At 36.1% G+C, this 22,188-nt stretch overlaps 2 protein-coding genes and 1 non-coding gene across 3 annotated transcripts; 2 read left to right on the top strand and 1 right to left on the bottom strand.

The window, feature by feature from the left end:
• Trnan-guu (transfer RNA asparagine (anticodon GUU)) lies at positions 1-74 on the top strand. The gene has a single exon. It is a non-coding gene; the product is annotated as a tRNA-Asn (tRNA).
• A 69-nt stretch (positions 75-143) lies between these two features.
• LOC140951341 (uncharacterized) lies at positions 144-2,077 on the top strand. Its single transcript, XM_073400609.1, has 2 exons — positions 144-761; positions 1,622-2,077. The coding sequence occupies exons 1-2, from the start codon at positions 562-564 to the stop codon at positions 2,067-2,069; spliced, it is 648 nt and encodes a 215-aa protein (XP_073256710.1). The 5' UTR covers positions 144-561; the 3' UTR covers positions 2,070-2,077.
• A 2,253-nt stretch (positions 2,078-4,330) lies between these two features.
• On the bottom strand, positions 4,331-20,806 carry LOC140951320 (integrator complex subunit 6-like). Its single transcript, XM_073400573.1, has 19 exons — positions 20,546-20,806; positions 20,385-20,462; positions 18,655-18,804; positions 18,267-18,356; positions 17,839-18,019; positions 17,562-17,699; positions 16,985-17,141; positions 15,603-15,816; positions 15,037-15,189; positions 14,311-14,446; positions 13,229-13,323; positions 12,004-12,117; positions 11,483-11,562; positions 10,366-10,467; positions 9,374-9,422; positions 8,857-8,983; positions 8,337-8,476; positions 7,069-7,780; positions 4,331-4,862 (listed from the first exon to the last, which is right to left on the bottom strand). The coding sequence occupies exons 1-19, from the start codon at positions 20,678-20,680 to the stop codon at positions 4,657-4,659; spliced, it is 3,057 nt and encodes a 1,018-aa protein (XP_073256674.1). The 5' UTR covers positions 20,681-20,806; the 3' UTR covers positions 4,331-4,656.
• Positions 20,807-22,188: the final 1,382 nt, after the last annotated feature.

Below are 22,188 nucleotides of genomic sequence, written 5' to 3'. Positions count from 1 at the left end.
GTCTCCGTGGCGCAATCGGTTAGCGCGTTCGGCTGTTAACCGAAAGGTTGGTGGTTCAAGCCCACCCGGGGACGGCATTTTTTTCCCTTTCTTTCTTTCTTTTTTGTTTTTTCTCATTTTAGGAGTTTGATAAGGAAAATTATTTTCAAATCGTTTAATTTTGAATTGGTTTTACCTCCATCTTACTAACATAAAAAGATTTCAAAAGCTTTCGTTTCCCTTTGAGTCAGATTATTACTCACGTGTGGAATACTGGAATATTTCGACTTGTGACCATAGTTAATAAACTTAAAAGTAGCAAGAGACAGATTAAGCAATTAAATTCATCATAAAATTATCAGTATTAAAAGAAGAAAAAAAAGTTATGCGATCACGATCTTTTGAGAGTTTAAAAGAGACGCAAGGCGATTTATTAGCCAGCGGATGAGTGTTTACACATTCTCTACTACGTGTAACGAACACGCACTTTTAGCTACTTTTCACGATTGCGCCAAATTCAAAATGGCGATGTTCACAGAATGGGCATAACTTCTTCTAACTTAACAGCAAGAAAATCTCGAAATGGATTCTGAAGGTATAAGACTACCTCCAAAGCCTACACTAGAACCACAAACTACGTTATTTAAGAGTACTCAACTGGATCTTACTCCTGAAAAGAAACAGCCAACAAACAGACTCAAAGAAAACAGCCAGAGAAGCGGTGTCAGTTCAAATGTTTCCACCGAAAACAAGTTGGAGCAAAGGAAGGAAATTTATTCTTGGTAAGGTGCAGTATTGTATTTAGTTATAAATTGCACAGTGACACAACAAGCGAAATGCAGTTTCTTTGATGCATGCAGATGTGAAAAGTAGTATTATTGTCGCATTTCTATGCTCCAGTCAAAGTAAAACCCCGCCCCCCTCCCCCAACCCCGGGAAAAGGCGGGGACTTGGACAAAAGAACTCGAAAAAATTGTCGGGTCCCCATTCCAATGTCCTCGCTTGTCCCCGCTTACCAGTGAAAGTATATGCTGAGGTTCCAATCTTTATTTGGTGAAAAAGTTTCAAACCGGTTTGGTTTTCAATTTTTTATTGTCTTATATTAATTATCATAATCTGAAACAAAGGGAAATATAAATCAAGCTGGTTTCAAAAATTTTGGGCCACAAAATATAAAATAATGAATTTCCTAAAAAAATTCATTAAAAACACAAAAACAGACAACAAGGTAACATTGAACCACTTTATTTCCTCTTTTAAATTTAATCTAGACAGCTCATCAATTATTTGCAACACACAGTTCTAGCTTCCAAGCCTCCAGCAGAGAAATTCCCTGGTTCGGATACCATAAAGGCAATCCTATCCAAGACCCCGCATACAGGGACAGTTTTGAGAGACAATGACTGGTTTTTGTTCTGCTAATGTTCCTGCCTTTCCTCGGTTGGGCGCGGGGATTTACTTTGACTGGTGCATTACATAAGCTAAGCTTTTAGATAATTTTTCTTTTAAACAGCAAACAAATAAACAATATGCTGGTATGGCACTATAAAATAAAGGCGACTAAAAATAGTTACAGGTAGCCTTCTGAAGAGACCTTGATCTGAACTCTGAACATGATGTCTCCATTTCCTTTGATATTTAGCCTGGCTCAGCCTTCTATGAACTCAACAAACCTAGTGAGTAAGAAGCTTGCAGCTCTTCAGAAAGAGCAGTTTGACCCAGCTCTGGCAATCGCTGAAGAAATTGAACAATCTGAGACTACAAGAGTGATTTTCGGAGAAAAAGTTGCTCAGGCTGTCAACGTGAAGAAAGGCTGTCACATCTATGCTGACTTGATTCCCCTTGATGTCGAGGCTAAAGATGTGCTTGCCGAGTGTGCTTATCCAAAGGCTAGAAGTAGTTCAAAGAGTACCAAACTTCTAACACAAGAACCGGACATTATGGCTTTTTTCTCCGAGAATTTTGAGACACAAACGGCACACCTTGATTATGACTTGTTCTATCAGGGGGACCCTGTTAACGAGCCATCAGCAGCATCAATATCACATGTGTTTGATTTACACAAACATATTCAATGTTGGCAAGAATAATTCTAATGTTTACAAAAACTGAACAAAAATAAACAACTATAACCTTAATGATTTAATGGCAATTGAACCTTCCAATCTAAGACTGCCTAATAGATCAATTTTGATATTTTAAATTCATTATTCCCCTAAGCCTCAGTGCCAAGTAAGAATGTTAATATATCGGAATTTCTTTATTCTGGGACCCATTATTTGGAAGCTAATGTGAAGTGATTTCTTTTGTCTTATTCTCCTCAATCTAAGAGCCAAACATTGCTGGGGGGTGCTGGGTTGAGTCAGTTTATTATGGGATAGTAAATAATGCAATACAGACATTATAAAACTCCAAAATTTGAAAAATATCATCCGGACAGAGAGTCCAGAAACCTGTATATCTCATAAATTTTCAATGTTTTTATATAGCTGTTTCTTGTTCCATATTGGCCCGATTGACACCAGTGATTTTATTTTTTTCTAACCTTCATCTGCTCTTTCTACGTGGGTCTCATGTTTTTTCCCATAATGAACTGACTAGTACCCAGTCCTGCTCGGTTTGAAACTAAGAAATGGATTTTGTTCTAAAATAGTTTGGAACTGGACTATTACTCAGTGTGAGGGGGACTGTCTTTGCTAATCATGATGTGGTAGCGGCATGCAAGGCTTTTATGATGTAACTGACTTTCAGTTTGGAAGTACTTTTTTGGCATTTTTTTCTCAAGATGTTTCTCATCCCTTTCACACAAGTTGTGTAGCCTGCAAAGCAGGCATATTTTGGAATGTGATCCATGATTTTTTTTTCGGGAATAACATTATCCTGCCATCTTTCACGTTTAAAATACTACTAGAGGGCTGGTACGAGTCAAAAACTGATTTTAAGGGAGAGGTTGATGGGTTTAACATAAGGGAGATCCCCACCCCTCCTGCCTCAGTCTTTTTTTTGGCTTTTCAAGATGGCAGTCGTGATCAATGTACCTCTCAGTTTCAGGCTATTTGTTGCGGTTTGGTTGAATCAAACTGGACCAACCTTCCAACCTATGAGTCACCAATGGCACCAGATCTAGCATGGGCATTGTATTTAAATTACATCCCTGAAGTCAATGCAAAAAGTAGATCATGTCCTCTTCTTGACTGTCTTGAGCCAGTTGCCTATGCACTTCAACATAATACCAACCCAGTCTCTAGGTACACCTGATGTAGTTAATCGATATACCAATAATTGATAGTAATCGATATCAATCATCAATGAACATCAATTCTCCAATATCAATTACTATCATTATTGATAGAAATCGATAAAGAACAAAAAGTTGTGAACTCGATTAACATCGATTTCTGATAAAAATCGATAATGATTTTTTTATTGATTGTCATCGATTACTGTTGATTATTATCGGAAAAGACTTAAGTTATTATTCGGCAGAAGTTCAACATTATCACGATGTTGTCCGTAGGGTATTATTTAGTCATTCAGTTGTGAAATTATGCAGTTCCTTTGATTGATAAAATACTGAAAGAACAAAACACTAACAGGAACAAATTGCTTTCTGTCGCTGTAGCAACTCCATAAATATGGAGCATAATAATGTTCTTATGATTTCAACGAGTTGTATTAAGAAAGAAATACGTCTGGATTGAATGGATATCTAAAGATCTAGTAAAATAACCTAGGAAACAAAATATCCAAAAAAAAGGGAATCTGGTGAAGACTGCGCCTTAGGAGTTACTGAAGTCATCAAAAATTAAATGCCTGGTGTTAAGCTAAAGCTGGGCTCATGGGTGTTGCTTGCCAAAATACTAGCATCGTCATGCTGAGAATATTCACTTCACGATTATTCCTTGTTATCGATTACTATCAATTCTGATCAACTGTTATTGGTTTTGTTAATCGATAATAATAAATAAATAATTATTTTCCCTGTGACTTTGATTTCTATTGATTTCTGATATCAATCAATGTTAATCGGTGGATTAAATCGATTAATATCGATTGATTTCTGATAACGATTTTTATTGATTAAGTAAAATGGAGGCAATTTGTTTTCGCAAAAATTTTACACATGCATTTTCTTCTATATTTTTTTCGGGGATGACTGGGAATTTCTGAAGAGAGTGTGGGGTAACATTTTGAAAATCCAGAAAGCATGAGAAAGGGGAGGCTTGTAAGGAAAATCCTATGAGCACTGGGGGAGGGGGGTTGGAAAATTTTTTCTGGAACTATATCACTGCACTTTGGCCATCTTGCTTTTCCTTGCAAAAGGTAACCCTCATAAAAAAGCTCAACTCTGGAGAACAACAACATATTTTATAATCAATGGATTTTCTTCTGTAACTACCAATGATACAGTTACAAAATTGTACACTGAATTCATGTATGGAAGGTTTGAAAATATTTTATATACTAAATACACTAGACAAATGGCAAACTGTAATGCCAACGCTTTACAGTCCAAATAATTTAGTACGTTCAGTGGTAAGTACAATGTGAGAAGAAACTGTACAATATTCTCAGAGGACTATGAAAAATATTGCATTTTGCTAATTTACATATGTATCAAAACAGACACCGACAAGGCCTGTAGTTAAGCGAGCCGTACTGCAAAATTGGCAAATGCTATCTCTTCTTCTTTGTGGGGTAATTATCTTCTATGGAGTCTGGAGAGAGTCTTTGCTGTAGCCTCGCAAGGTATAAATTGAGGTTTTCAACCAACAATTTCTTCTTGAACAGTTCTGCCTCCTCTATGATTTCATGAATTACCGAGCACTGAATTTCGAGTGAGCCCTTCAAATTGGCAACTTGATTCAGGATAACTTCATCACCTACAACACAAAAACACAAGTGTCAGATATCCAGGGGAGACATAATTTTAAGCAGAAAGAATGAGAAAAAATAAAAACCAAACATGATAGTAACAGACTTTTCATTAACTTTTGAAGATTGGCACAACTAGAAGCAATTTTATAACTCAACCCTTCTACTGTTGCCAAATTGACCCCAAAAAGAACCAGAGGTTTATGTTTCCTACACAAAGTTTGTAATCGTACTACTTAATTAAGGCAATTTACAGTGAGTCTTCAATGAAGACTTGCAGTACAGAGTGACTACATCAATGACTGGAGTGAAGAAATTCTTTCATTAAAATCATATATAAAAAAAACCGTTTAGAATATTGGCATGGTGTTCATATCATTTATCCAAGGGGGAATGGGGGATGACGGTATCTTGTACTGACATATAACTATTACAAGACAGTAAAATAATTGTTTTTTATCATAATCTTTCTACGAACACACACTCTGTGATTGGTCAATTTGGTGCGCTATAATATACTGTATGGTATGATTGTGTTCCTCCATGCTGTTTTTTTGACTAGTCTCTTATTTTTCACTTGCACTGCAAGTTACAGAACTTAGGTTTTTTTTTCTTCAGAACCCAGTATATAACTTACAGAGCAGGTGTCAGCTGGTCAATAAGTGGATACTGCTATCTATCTATCTATCTATCTATCTATCTATCTATCTATCTATCTATCTATCTATCTATCTATCTATCTATCTATCTATCTATCTATCTATCTATCTATCTATCTATCTATCTATCTATCTATCTATCTATCTATCTATCTATCTATCTATCTATCTATCTATCTATCTATCTATCTATCTATCTATCTATCTATCTATCTATCTATCTATCTATCTATCTATCTATCTATCTATCTATCTATCTATCTATCTATCTATCTATCTATCTATCTATCTATCTATCTATCTATCTATCTATCTATCTATCTATCTATCTATCTATCTATCTATCTATCTATCTATCTATCTATCTATCTATCTATCTATCTATCTATCTATCTATCTATCTATCTATCTATCTATCTATCTATCTATCTATCTATCTATCTATCTATCTATCTATCTATCTATCTATCTATCTATCTATCTATCTATCTATCTATCTATCTATCTATCTATCTATCTATCTATCTATCTATCTATCTATCTATCTATCTATCTATCTATCTATCTATCTATCTATCTATCTATCTATCTATCTATCTATCTATCTATCTATCTATCTATCTATCTATCTATCTATCTATCTATCTATCTATCTATCTATCTATCTATCTATCTATCTATCTATCTATCTATCTATCTATCTATCTATCTATCTATCTATCTATCTATCTATCTATCTATCTATCTATCTATCTATCTATCTATCTATCTATCTATCTATCTATCTATCTATCTATCTATCTATCTATCTATCTATCTATCTATCTATCTATCTATCTATCTATCTATCTATCTATCTATCTATCTATCTATCTATCTATCTATCTATCTATCTATCTATCTATCTATCTATCTATCTATCTATCTATCTATCTATCTATCTATCTATCTATCTATCTATCTATCTATCTATCTATCTATCTATCTATCTATCTATCTATCTATCTATCTATCTATCTATCTATCTATCTATCTATCTATCTATCTATCTATCTATCTATCTATCTATCTATCTATCTATCTATCTATCTATCTATCTATCTATCTATCTATCTATCTATCTATCTATCTATCTATCTATCTATCTATCTATCTATCTATCTATCTATCTATCTATCTATCTATCTATCTATCTATCTATCTATCTATCTATCTATCTATCTATCTATCTATCTATCTATCTATCTATCTATCTATCTATCTATCTATCTATCTATCTATCTATCTATCTATCTATCTATCTATCTATCTATCTATCTATCTATCTATCTATCTATCTATCTATCTATCTATCTATCTATCTATCTATCTATCTATCTATCTATCTATCTATCTATCTATCTATCTATCTATCTATCTATCTATCGATCGATCGATCTATATCGATTCGATAGATCAATCAATTAATCAATCAATCAAAAGATTGATTCTCATTTATGAGCAACCAAGACGAGACTTCAACTTGTTTACGCAATGAAATCAAAGTTGCAATTACTTTTATGTGGTTGTCTGATTTCCCTGAATACTGTATTTTTTATCAGCCTGTTTTCTTCATGTGCTTCTTTTGCAAGTTGTCTTTTCAGCAATCTTGGTGAAGGACCTTTTGAACCCCTTCCTTTAACATCTCCATCTACAAGTGGCTCAGGTAGCTCAGAGTTTGCCAGTCTATTTTTACTAAGTGTATTGTCATGAGAATTTAATGGAGGCCCTCCTTGGCCAGAAAACGTCCTACTTTGAGAGGTCACTGCTTCCTTGAGAATTGATGCAACAAAATCATTCTTGGAAGAACTAACAGCATCACTCTTCCCTACTGTTGGCTGCTGCTTGCGATTTATTTTTCCTTTATTGCTGTGTAGTTGCTGAAGTCTTGCAAGCTGCGGTTTAATCAAACCCTTTGAAGTTTTATGCAACTTATTTTGTCCTTCGCTTCCTTCAGTATGTTTTCGTTTTAATCCATGGCCTGGAAACAAATTGTTTGTTTTGGCATCAGGAGATAACAAGCTTTTATCTGGTGATACTTTGCTGTTTGATGGTCCATGTGGTGGGCTTAGTCCACCATTTTGGTTTGTTTTGTTGGGCCACCGTACAGGGGGTGTCTCTTGCTGCTTCCTCCTGTCCCTGGGAGATCCAGGAGATCCTGGGGGTCTTTTACGTGAGGGTGGGCCAGCCATTGCCTCATTTACATCAGCCTCATCGACCATGACTCGCTGTTATGGAAATGACAAAGAAATCATTTTGTTGCTAAACAAAAAAGTGATCACGATATTATGTCCATGCCATTAATTCTTAAGCTTTCATACTAGTTTGAAAAGCTGCTTCTTTTCCAAAAAACAAATGCAGAGTATTAATTTTATTTCATTATTTTAACTGTAATGATGAATTGACAACACCGTATTCAAGTCAAGGCCTTTTTGGTTTAATGTGCGGTAAATGTTAATGTGTTAGGAACTCTAAGAGTGTTGGTTATTGCTGAACCAAAATATGGTGGGGAAATATTTCCCTCCACGATATTTTAAAATCTGTGCATGATATGCTCAAACCCTAATTATCACAAGTTACTTATTTCTTATGATTTTACAAAAATAAAAATGAATTTTTGTAGAAAGAAATCTTTGCTTTAGATTCTATTAGGAGGGAGCGGGTTGATGTGGATTAGTATAGGTAATATCATTACACAAGAAATTATATGACTTTCCCTAACACATTCTTCTCCAGACCTTTGATTTTCTCTGTCTTGTTCAGACTGTTAATCCCCTTAATTACCTGATCCTTGGCAAGTTTAAAGGGGTTCCCAAACATGTGAACTCTATTTTGGCCAGGATCAACTTCTCGCAGAGGGCTCATTTGCCTTAGCACTTCTTGGTAGTTACCCATATCTGCAATTGCCACGCTGTGTCGTGCATCTAATAAAAGTGAAATAACAGCAATTATGTTATTGTTACAGCTAACTAGCTACTGAGATCGTTTTGACCATTGCAAAAGCATTGTGATGTAGCTGAATACTATTGCCCTACTACTGAGACAGTAATGATAAGGAGAGAATCAAAAACAGTAAAAATAATGATAACTGCAATGTTAAATTTGCATTGTTGCCAACCATCTGGAGTGTCTAAACATGCATTTGATGTTCTGCTATCAGTATGTTTACAACCAGGGCAAATATTATTACTGTTTTGATGCATCGTTACACAACAGCAAGTCTCAAAGAAACAGAGAAATACATGATTTGAATAGTGGGTATGTGTCATCATTTAGGTGAAGGGTAGAAAGACAAAAAGGTTACCTTCATCTTGAAGTCTGGTTGTTGTTGCTGTTGTGTGAAAGAAGTTGATTCTCATCCTAGAAACTTGATCTAAGAGCTCCTCTCTTGAAATGTCGAAAGGATTTTTGTAGCTTCGTGTTCTGACATTCTAGGGCAGAAAAATTGGGATAAAACAATGTTATTAATATGCAATACAGTACAAGTCTAGTTATGTAACATAAAATTAATAAAAAAGGTAGAGGACTATTTGCCAAACAAAATAAGACCATAAAATAGTTAGGTGTCTTTCACTTTGATGGCTGTATCAGTGGAGATAATTGACACTGAAATGTGATGCCCTTTACAGACTGATACAAAGCATCGGAAAAATAATCTGGACAGCCCTTTGTGAAATAGATCTTACTGTCATGTGCTCAAATTATAATGGTAGTTATATAAAGGGGTTGTAATAAAAAACCTGTTTACAACACAAAAGAAGAAAAAATTAATGTACATGTAAAGCACATATCAAAAGAAACTATCTGGTTAACACACCCACCTGTTTTCCATTATGTAATCCGACATTTGGAATATTGATGTCCGCCTCACTATAATAATAATAATAATGATAATAATATAATCATTATTTAGGAGTGGTAGTGGGCACTTATCTGATACTCAATCTCTGTTCTCATAACTTTTAAAAGACAAGCAAGGAAAATAATATATTATTTGGTGAGCTCAGCTTCAGCTCCAAAGGTAAAATAAATTCTTTCACAGGTTTTCAACTTTTGACATGGATCAGTTACAGAAAATCTGTTGACACCACTGGAAAGAGCGCCATAAGATTAGTAAAATGTGATACGTCTTACGTGAGCGACAATATAGCTCCCCAAAGTTGCAAAAATTTACAGATGTTTGTATGGTGGGGGGGGGGGGGGGGGGAACGGGGGTTCAAGTTTGTGCCCTCTACCATACAAAAGTCTGTAAAATTTTGCAACTTGGAGGAGCTATATTTTTGTTAGCTTTCACCAAATCACTTTCAAACTTGGCGATCCTACAAATTCAAAGGTGCACTTTTCAGTGGAGTTGAAGGATTTTCCCTGACTTGTCCATGCCAAAAGTTGGAAAAAAAAACATGGGAGGGTCTATTACTAGATAAGGTGGCAGCATTCCATGTGGATGATGAAAGGAACCCACTTATAGTTAAATTTGATATCTGGACCCTTGACACTTAAATATTTAGTTCACCCAAACAGCAGCTCCTGTCAACTACATGATTCTTTCTGCAAAGTGATTATTTTGCAAAAAATCAAGGACTTCTATAATTCCTTCTGCAAAGTGATTACTGATGGAAAAACAATCAAGGACTACTATAACAGACCTACAGGTGACCATAAATCTAATTTGGACAAAGAACTGATCAAGTCTCTTTCAATTCATGGTAATTTACTCATTTACTAGTATCAACAATGAAACACATTGACATTCTTTTGAGACCATAAATCCAGTGAATCACATTTTGGTTACATGGCCAGTAAATTCTATTACCTGGGTATCCTGTGATCATCATTGCTAGATGAAATATTGCTATTATGTAGAAGAGCATGGAAGTCCTTTTTCTTGGCTTTTGCTGGCTGTGGTGCTCTTACACTAAAATAAGTTGACAAAACAGGACAAATGAAGTTAACCAGCTGCCTCGCTTAAGTAGAAGGTGGGTGCCTTGGATACCTAGGGGGCTTCCACTGTGGCCAGCAAGCCCCTAGACAGAATACTGCCCGCATGGCTGGTAAATCCCTGCAACCCAGCCATGAGCCTCCATTCCAGGCACCCATCATGCTGATGAAACCTTTGAAGTAAGAAAAATAAGGGATGGGAGGGGGGGAAGACGTAAAAGCAACTGCTCCACAGACCGTTGCACAAACACTCAACAAAGAACTCAAAATCTTCCATCGCTGAATGTTATGCGGATATTGTAAGTTATGGGTCGGCTGGCAGGACAGAGTAATGGGTTAACCTGAGCAATTATAGGCATAATCATGTAAAGGTTTTAAAATATTTGAGAAATGATGTAATCAACATGTCATGAGTATGGGACAAAGAAAAATCTGAGTCCCAGACGGGAATTGAACCTATGACCTTCCATACACCAGTCGGATGCTCTAACCACTGAGCTATGAAGCTCTCGTGTTGAGCTAGGCCGTATACAAGGTTCATGTATGACATGCGTCCCGTGTACTGCTAGGATCAGCAATGTCGAAATCATCATGTGTGATAAATAAAGAAAAATGGTAAACTTTAAAATATTTGTTTTAAACAAATTCTACTACCACTGCTGCGCTTAAAACGCTTAAAATTAGGCCTCAAAAGGGGCATAATTCATCTAGGAATACTAACATACAGGCATTGAACAGTGAATGTTTAATATGCAGTCTCCTAGACTAGAAGCTATTTCAGTCTGGGCAATGGATTACTTCCAAATGAACTACACCATCTCTCAACTTAACTGATAAGCATAATGCAAAATGATCAAGTGGAAGAACCACAAGTTTTGAGCCTTCATTAAGATACACTGATGCATTTGTCTCTAGTTATAACATGGAAATGGAAAAGTTGTTGACTAAAATACTTGTGTAACGAAACAATAGTTATTCATATCATTGCTCACCTTGGAAGTGGACGTGGTACAACATCTCTTGCAGGATTTTTGCCCACTAAAGAAATAAGCCTCTCTGTTTCTATTTTACTCTAGAAAAAATTAATGTTTAGAATAAATAGCAAATAATACATGCAACAAGTCCATTTATTATCCACTACATGGCAATAAAAGTTCAATAAATAGTGCAAACTGTTCACTGTTTTCCATGCCCTAAATCAATTGGCTGCAACTTGTGTTATAAAACACCCTGTATTTTAACATGGAATCATCCTGATGGGTTGTTTTACAATGTACCTAAAGATGTAAATCAATGCTTTGTTTATAGTGGAAGTAGACTTAGCTTCTCTTGTGAGATTATTTACGGGTATTCTACGCAAATAATTGCAAAAAAGGGTGAAAAAAAAGTAATTGAGTATGCAAACCAGTTTTCAGGCATGGCTAAAAACAAAACCACAGGTTAATCAGTTCAGAAATGCAGAGACAATCATAACTGTTATAATTATGTCTACCATCTTCTCCCTTATTCTTACCTGTTGCTTGACTTTCTTTAAATAGTTGACCACAGTGTAACTCAAGAATGAATCCAAATGGTCTGGCACAAAAGATGGTGGAATGCCCATACGACGAAATGCATTGCGCAAGGGCTAATTGCAAGAAACAAAAAGAAATAAATAAAATGTTAATACAAAGTAAAATAAAAACCTGATCAGTAACGATTTCTTAAAACATAAGCAAGCGAATATTAACGTTAAAAGCCGACATTTCGTATTCACTTGAAGAGCTTGTGATCCTTTGTTATTATGCTAATTTGTAGCGACTATAGAAATCAAATCTTTGCATTACTTATTCATTTTGCCTTGAGAATGGTGTCATGATGATACCAAAACGTCGGCTTTTAACGTTAATATTCGCTTGCTTCAAATAAAAACGTTCTTAAAAAATGATGAAATCAGCAGCAATATTATTGTGTGCCATAAGCCTCTTAAAGAGCTTGTACTGCACAAATAAACATTTTTCCTGACATATTTACCAGAATAGAGAGCATCATTAGCAAAACAAACAAAAAAGTAATGCAGTACAATGAACTCTCTCTAAGGAAAGCTGCATGTGGCTTTTACTAGTACTATGTAGGTCTGTCCCAGAGGTGTGCACAATTATTATTATTATTATTATTATCATCATCATCGTCAACAAAGCGAAACTCCTTTCATCTTTTATCAAATTGTCTCAAGTAACTCACTAAGGAAATGTTTGGAGAACAGTTTGGAGAATGTATATGTGGATATTGGGGCTTAAAGGGTTAAGAGAGAGTTGACTGTAGCACAAAGGACATTATTAATCAACAATTAGGGACCTTAAGCAACGACGACGGTGACGGCTACGAAAACGTTACTTAAAAAGTGAATTTGTGCTGCCTCACATTTTATCGCGCTTATTCCATCTTGTTTAATTTGTCAAATATTAAACAAAGTTCTTTGGAGGTGAATTCTAAAGGATTGTATCAAAGTTCAGGAAAAGAAAAAGAAAATTATTGTTTTGCGTTCCCGTCCTCGACAAAATGTGAAATTAGGCATTTTCATGTCGCAGTCGGGCAGTGACATCTAAGAAAAGTACAAAAAAGCGTGATGCAAGTGTTAAAGTTGTTATTTTGCCAATCTAAACCTACTGGGTTTTTTGCCATTCTCATCGTTGTTGTTGTTGCTTAAGCTCCCTATTGACTGTAACACAGCTACAGCTACAGCTACAGCTACATACCCCTGCATAGTAGCTAGGCATTGTTGAGAGATAATTATCAAATCTCTCTTTCCACTTCTGTGGTGGTTTCATCTTGTGAACTTTCACTAATTCATCTATAAGAAAAAATAAAACTCTAGCTTTCGAGTCATCTGATAAAGCTTTGCCAGATACTATTACACATACTACTTTTTAGTCTACACATTACTATGGTGCTGTTTATCATGGCTTGTATTTCTAAATGAACTTCAGTAGATGACACTCCCAGCTGCCCAGACAAACGACTTGCTATGAAAAAGTGGAATGACAACAAACCTTTGACCCTTTTAAAGGCCTCAAGAATTATAAGGACTTTTTCACAGTTAATTGCTACAATATTTGCCACATTTGCTTTGTCATAACCTTAGTCATGTTATATCCTCGGCAATGTTGCTTTAAAAATCACATATTCTAAAAAGGATTGGGACTTTGGGCAAGGACAGATGGAGAGCAACTTTGAAAAAAATGTGACAAATATTATAGTTCATAAATTCTTGACAATGACAAAAGGAGACATGACTTGATCAGAAGGTTTAACTACGTGTAACATCATGTTTACTAAATTATGCTGACAAGAACATTACATGTCACACAAGTATGCACCAACCTCAAAGGTGCAGATGAAGTGCACTAGCTGAGTAACAACACCACCATTTGCAAGGAGAAGCTGTGAGCTTCCTGCAGAGTTTGGATTATGCTCGTAAAACATAAATATACTCATTAAACTAAAACTACTGGTGTTTAATGTACAAGCTCGTGGCCGGGAGATTCTGGTTGTCAAAAATATGAGGGCAAGCTCTTTTGGTAGAGACATATCTAGACAACACAAGAAATGCTCAAATCTTGGCTACTTTTCATGCCTACTTTAGAAATACTGCTACTAATTACTGCAGCACTATCAAACTTGGCTGACAGCAAGCACTTTGCTTTCGATTATTGACAACTTGAGTTTTCAGTTCCCCTCAAGAGGCAGAAACATTATTGTGTTAGTTTTACCCTTGGTAATAACTTTCCAAAGAAACAGTTACAGCGAGCACTGACAAATTAACAGGAAATTATCTTACCTATGACTGGGAAGAGTGCAGGAAAATTGTATGGCATAACAAAGAGATTCACAGTTTGAAGATTGGAGCTTGCTTTCAGGTAACCAAAGGGGTATCCTATCTCTCCAACTTTTTTGCTGCTACTCACAATAAATGTCTGAAAATGTACATTAAGAAAAAGAGAGAAAAAAATACAACCAAACACCATTTTCTAAGCTGTTTAACACAACTGACTAAACAACACAAGATATAAATGAACTGGCAGGTGCAAGGAAAATTTGGGTTGACAGTCTTTGTAACTTGGAAATTTCATGTTAAGCATATTAGGAAAACAATATTTACCCCAGTGAAATGAAAGGAAAAATAGGAAAGACAAGTTCAAACGGGAAACATGACAGCAGTGATAAAAACAATTTGTGTACAGGGCAAGCTTAATTCACTTTCCCTCTTGTCCTAAATTTTTATCCAGGCCAAAATTTTGTGCAGTGTAAAACACCCCAAAGTTGCTTCCTCTACAATATGACTATACACTAGCATTGAGTTATTCTGCTTTGTTTAGTTAAGAGGATGGGCTAACAATAAAAAGCTTGTAGCTTTAAATAGTAGTTTTCAGTTTGGAATTTTTCTTTTCACAAAATGGGTAGAAGCCTTTCATTTCACTCCTCCCAAAAGCTACTCAAAGAAAAAATTACATGTACATTCTGAGCTTTTTTTTCAAAAAAAGGCAGGAAAAATAAAATAATTTACCTGCCAACATGTTGATGGTGATTTCCTCTCCAAGATGTACTGGGTAAGAGGTGATGGTTCAAGTTCATATTTGTCAAATGGTAAATTGTCAAGAACCAAGGGTTCAGAATTGTTGCATGAAAACATCACATTAGGGTGAGCCTCTCTTGATGGCTGGCAAACAAATTAAGGTGAAATCCATAAGGATATTGAGTAATTTTGATTTTCAGTGGACAAAATTCTTGTACAAGAATAATTTAAACAATATCGCATTGTTTTTGGCATTTTTCAAGGGCTATAGATATAATTGGTTATCTGTAATGACACCAAAGACTATTTCTCATGGGAGCCTGAGAAAATAAATGTCAAATTTCACAAGAGGTGTGAAAACACAGCTTAAATACTGAAAATTTCATGTGTAAAGTGTAATTTTGTGAAATTTGAAATGAGCACAATCTCCGCTACCAACTACCAGCCCCATCTCTTAATTTAGGCAGCTGCCATATGCCACTAGCCAGGGCATAGAAATGCTTGTTGATGTCTTTAATGGAAAAGGAACACTAAAACAATTCATAAAACATACATACCAGTGCTTGCATTGATGGGTCTGGCCAGAATGACTCCGGCACAGGCCAGTGTCCAGAAGGAGGGTTGTTCTTGATGTAAATCATCCTTCGGCAGGTTATCCATGCTGTGGATTGCATGCTTTGTGGCACAGGTGAGCTTGTTGTTGACCTTGAAATTCCCATAGCTCCAATATTATCATCAGATAGAGAATGGTTCGATGACACAGGAGACAAACTGAACATAAAACAATAATATCTATCACCAAGTATTTCAAAAATTACCACCCAACCAAAACTTAACCCTCAGATGGTCAAGCAAACCATTCCACTCTACGGAGTACAAGGTTGGTTGCAACACCCATCTTGAATTTTTTTGCTGTGTATCTGACAGAAGTGTTCATATCAGTGGAAATCTTCTTGTGGTGGTCTTACTTTGCTATAGTTACTATACTTAATTTAAGAGCAGTGGAAATGAAGTGGATTAAACCTCAAATAAGTCAAGTTGAGCATGTGTTCTCAAAGAACTGACCCAAAGTACTGATTACGGGTTGCTCCTTTTCATGAGAATGAAGGCATGCATTTTTCTTTTTGTTTTGGGACCAATTTGTACGTCAGCAAGTTTACCTTTATAATTCAGAATCAACCCTTTCAGCACTAATATACACATACAAATGCTCCCAACTGATCTCCATATGTTTCCCTGAAGAATTAGTTGAGAGAATTTAATAAAAGATCAAAGCATTCTCTCTTTGGTGATCATTAAATGAATTCTCATAACCTTTACTCTTAAGTAAGTATTGATATTGTTACAAGTGAATTGATGTTGATCACTGTTGGGGCTTAAGGGTTAACTATAAAGGGTATTGTCCAAACCCATGCGCCAGAAGGTGCAATGATTTTGTTACAAATAGCTATGGTGAGTCCTGGGACTCATCTTGTGAAAAATCATGAGTCCCAGTCCAGAACCACTGAGTCCCAGTTAAAAAGAACAAATCTGAAATTGAAAATGCTTGGGCCATTATGTAACCAGACAGTTAATCTGAAGACAGACTCCAAAACTCTGTATCACAGTATACTGAAATTACAATATAGTCCTTCTATTTTAAGGCACAACAATGGCTTAAAGAAATATGCATCATTAAACAACAGCCATAATAACTACCATAGAAATTACATGAACAGGATATTCTACAAATACACAAGTTCAGATCGATCAATGGATCTTTGTGTCCTATGGGATGCATGCCATGAATTATTTTGTGTCTTTGGGGATTTTTGTGTGTCAATTACTGCCAATTACGCAGGATGCAGAGGTAACAAAATCACTGAAGTGTCAGGAATGTGACGTGATAAGTACACAGATAGTAAAATTTCGTTATTTCATAATATTAAGAATACAGTACCTGGAGCCTTCATTTAAATGGTTTTCATCATTGAATGGATTCTTGTCTTTTACATCATCTTTGTTATAATCCACATTATTCATTACATGGTTAGTCACAAGCACTGGAGGTGTTGGTGAGTCAGTCTCTCGTACTTCACTACCACTGACTCTAGACACTACAAGGCCAATAGAAATCATCAGCAGTCAGATCAATTGCATATTTCATTGTCCTGTTTTAATCAGGGCATTCTCTCCAAGCTTTTTTCGTTTCTGTTTCACTATGCCTTTTCTAACAATATAGGTATATTTGTCTTGCGATGTATTATTCTGGTCTACTAATGAACAAATCTAAACAAAGCACAACTAAAACCAACCAGGGCTTGGCTCTTAGGCCCAGCCTGTTTCGTACCTCATTACGACAACACGTAATAGGAAACGCAAAAGAATTTGATTCCAAAAAAAGCAATAAAACAATAAAACAACTGATTTTCCTGGAAACTGTTTGGTGTCATGATGGTCAAACATTGTCCAGTTGTTGGTATGTGTCTACCAAATAAAAGTAGTGTGCTGTTTCATTGTTACATTTGCCACTTTACCTTCAGGGGGTGGGGGAGGGGGATTATTGACTCCTCCTATCTTCTCAAAGTTGATGACAACACCACACTGAACTTTCTGTACAAGGGATTCCAATGCTTGTCCTAAGGACTTTGATGAGGTGACCTTATAACATCGCCCTAAAATACACAGACATGACAAAGCAATTAAATTTGTTTCAGTTGGGCATTAACTTGAATAGATGTCCTCAATTTCTTAAGGTTAAGAAAAATTCACTCCATACAAAAAAATCTACAATTTAATTTGGAATGACAATACCTCCTGTAACTTCACACATGGCAGCAATAGCTGGATCATTAGTCTGCACTCCAATCTTGCCTGGCATATGACTTCTTGTTCCAGGCATTCGCAGTATGATTGAAAACAATCTCTGATCCCAACGAAAGGGTTCTGCAGTAAGCTCATGTCCTGGTAGTGTAGTGTGCATGGGCAAGTGCAGCTGTAGTGTGAAAATAATATACAATTATGATCAGCCATTACAGAAAGTACATACATGTATAGGTCAGTTTGCACAATTGGTTTATGGCATTTTAAACCTCACGGAGAATTAATAACAAATGGAAAGAAACACTGTGTGCCTTCCCTTACAATTCAGGATGACATGCACCTAGATGATTATATTTATTCAGTACATACAAATAACTACAAGAGAAATGTGACAAGCATCTATTGTAAGATTTAAATACCTCATCTTCCACACCACCTTGGGAAGAAAGTTTGTTCCCATCGGTAATGCAAATTACCATAGCTGGCTCTACATAGAAAGGGTTTCTTCCCTAAAAATTAAGGATAAAAACAAAGGTTAGCACATTATAGCATTACATATTTAGGGCTAATTATAATAAAAAGGTATTTTCATTTTGACAAAGTATTACATTTTGAAATATTATTGCTTGTATGAGCTTTCTTGACAGATTTGTGTGCAAAGGATTTCAAAATTTCCTCATAAACTTAACATGACTATTATTTCATAGCCTACAGAAAGATTGGCGTAATTCAACTTGAGCATTTATTTATCACTATTATTAAGGTTACTGCAATATTGAATGCTACTTTCAAAGTTATAAATCTTACCATCCCATAGTTGTCTATCCCAGAGTGAAGACGATACAAATTTAAAAGGTCAAATGCTTCCTTCAAAGAAGTCCCCAGTGTTGACAGACCAGATGCTTGTAAATTCTTTAGTTCGTTCATAAATGTTGCTTGATTTTCTCTCCATCCAGCCTGAAGAATCATTCAGAGTTGCAAGCATTTAGTTATACACTGATTCATAGGCCCATCTTGTTTAATATGTTTCCAAAAAATGTCAGTTTCTGAGAACTTGGTCCAAACTGACTGGAACAGGCAATGAAATTATTGGCAAAAAGCAAGGATTACATGATTGAGGCCAATTCAAAAACACTTTATAAGGTACATACACAATTTCAACCTGGAAACTACACTAAAATGTAGGTAAAAATGTCCCAATATCTTTGCCAGTCCCATGAAAGCTACAGCATACATATGGCCAATGTGCAGAAAAGGTTCATCAAACTTAAAAGTATAATTATACTAGTACTGTAATGCAGAAGTTTGCAACATTAAACAACGGCCCCCCACAACAGAATAATATACATGTACACCCTAACCAGAATGACGCTACCCTTAACCCTCACCCCTTGAATAGGACGCTGGTCAATCACAAGGTTAATTTTAATATTGCATGGTCTGTACTGATCTATAAAATATCTGGGTGGAAAAGATTAAAAAGTGCAAATTTTCTTATCTACGGAAAACCATGATGAAATGTTGAACAGGTGATTACAAGATGTCTAATCTTTCTTGCAAACCCTACAATGCTTTTACACTCCCAACACCACCTCTACCCTCCCCTCCCACCATCCCTCCCAAAAAAGTACACATCTTTACTGGAAGTCATAAAGAAAATATGCTGTTAGTGATAAAAACAGAAAGTTTCGTTTAACTTAGAAGTCCCAGCAAAGAAGATTATTTATTACATAAGATGGCAAAGAACTGTTGAAAACCTTTCTGTTCACACCCATCCCTAGACACGAGTCTTAATTAGTTTAATTGCATGACAATCAATCATGAGTAAAAAATAATCACCAAGATTAGTAATGGTAACAGGACCGAGTGGAGTCCGATTCGGTCTGTAATCATACGAGTGATTAACAAAATCGGACGATCGCGTAGCAGGAGTCCGATTTGTTTAATCACGAGTATGATTACAGACTGAATTGGACGACACAAAGTAATCATAACTTTAACAAAATTTGTGATACAATAGGCTATTTTTTAAACCAAAACACAAGAAATTCGAAATTTTGTTTTGCTAGCAGTGAAAAAAAAGCCATTTAAGCGCGCGCGTGATGGCGCGTACTGTCCAATTACTTAGGCATGACGCGTACTGTCCTATTAAACTGTCCAATTAAGGCTGAAATCAGGGCAGTTGAGAGCCAATCAGATTTGAGAATTTTGTTATAGTTATGATTAAAAATGATATGGGTACAGGTTTTCAAGCCAAATTCAATATAAACAAAGAATATTTAGTAAACACATCACTTCAAAACAATACCCATGATGCCTTTCGCGTGAATTGAACAAACTAAACAAAAGTTACCGAAAAAATAATAAAACTCAGTCACTTTCAAACAAAAACAAAGCACTGCTCTAGATACCCATTTTCCTACATAGCACTGTTAAATTTTTGCGATTCCCGATCCCTGGCACAAATCCTCTATGGTACAAAGCTATTCGACGATCCAGTCGATAGGCGCTTTATTGGTACTCACAATAGGGCCTACCTTTATTGCTCCAGGCGGCTCCTCCAACGTCACCAGCATGTATCGGTCCGTTCTACTCGCTTGATCTCGTTGACGCAGCTAAAGCAGGCAAATTTTATAGGTCAGTCATATAAAGTAGGAACTGTTCTAAGCCTCCATTGGGATAATAGGACATACTTTACCTTCGTAAAGGTTTCCACCGCATTTTTCGCGACGTCAAGTAACGTAGTCCCAATAGACGTTCTCTGGTTCATAGACGCGGAGGTATCGACAACAAAAACAAATATCACCATGTTCGTGGAACAACTCTTATACATTGATTTATGGGTTTACATCAGACGGAACTTCTTTCGTTTACGAGAACGATGGCAAAAACTTTCCTCGATTATCATGGCGCCCGTACTCGAGCTGCTTCGGGGCGCAGCTCAAGCGCCACCACGATGTGATGGAACCACGTGACCTCAAATATACCATGATCCTCTACGAAAATTTGTAATCCTAATGATGAACTATAAATAGCTGCCTTTGTTCGATTCGGAAAATTACGGAAAGGAAAAAGACTTCTCTTTTGAGGTTTGAATTCATCGTTAACTTTGGTGCTAAATTGAAAAAAGACAATTTTACTTTAAGCATGAATTCGACGAGTTAGACCTAAGCTTAATTGTTGAAACCATGTTGTACCGTATTTAGTTTTCAAGTTGAGTCTGGCAGGGACGGGTCAGATTTCAGTTTCAGGAACACGAGAGTTTTTTGATTTCCTTGAATCTTTGCTTTCGGTTCCTATTTTTTTTCTGCGGAAAGACAAGGACAAACCGAAAGAAAATGGAAGTCAAGAAAGAGCGCTGCTAAAATCCGACCGGATCGAAGGTTAAATGTGGGACTTATTGATCGACATATAAGTTAAGCTTGACTTACTTAATTCATTAGGGCCATTTATACGAGGAAAAATAAGACGCGTCTTATACGCGTCTTAAATAAGACGCGAACTGTACCATTTATACGAGCATGTCTTATCTAATAAGACGCGTCTTAGCTAAGCCGCTTCTTATTTTAGACGAAATGTGCCGTTTATACGGAAAGTTCGCATCTTATTTAAGACGCGTCTTATTTTTCCTCGTTTAAATGGCCCTAATGTCTCTCAATCGCCGGGCGTGTCACATTCATTTAAAAGATCAGGAAGAGGTTTGGAGGGAAAAGATCTTGCCACATATTGCCGAAGTTTACTTGTGAAACCTGCGCATAAGGGGTTGTTTATTTTATCCCCCACTGACCACCAAACCTTTTGAGGGCAATGAATATTTTATGGCAAACAATATTTTACTATCTGATCTAATGAGTAGTCTGTTAAAAGTGAACTGTCCGGTAAATCTTTAATGTCATATTCAAGATTATTTCAAGTTTTTTTATTAAAAAAAAAAAGGTGCTCTAGCTTGGTAGTTAGGAATCTTTTGGCTACCCAATTTTTGTTATAACAGTCATGATCATATTTAGTCACAGGTAGCCCAGCCTCGCTGCACTAAGAAGCCAAGAGTAGTGTCAGTTACAAACAAACCTTTTGGAGGAAATGGTGTTGGTTTAGTATAGTCCCGGGGGGGGGGGGGGGGTACTCCCATACATTACCTATACGGGTATGTGCCGCCCAACGGGGTCGTGATTTTGAAGCTTCTGATTTAGAACGGGGTATCCATTTCAGAGGCATTTTCTAGAACGGGGTATAATATTTCGAACGTACGAAAGTTCCAGTTTTGTTAGCAGCCATTTGAAATTATTCAAGGAAAGATTGCTTTTGAAAATACGGTTCAATGCGTTAACAAGCAAACTGTTG

The sequence above is a fragment of the Porites lutea genome, chromosome 10, assembly GCF_958299795.1.
Source record: "Porites lutea chromosome 10, jaPorLute2.1, whole genome shotgun sequence".
In the NCBI taxonomy this organism is placed as follows: Eukaryota; Metazoa; Cnidaria; class Anthozoa; order Scleractinia; family Poritidae; genus Porites; species Porites lutea.
The sequence above is the reverse complement of the archived record's forward strand: the minus strand, read 5'-3'. Positions and strand labels throughout refer to the sequence as shown.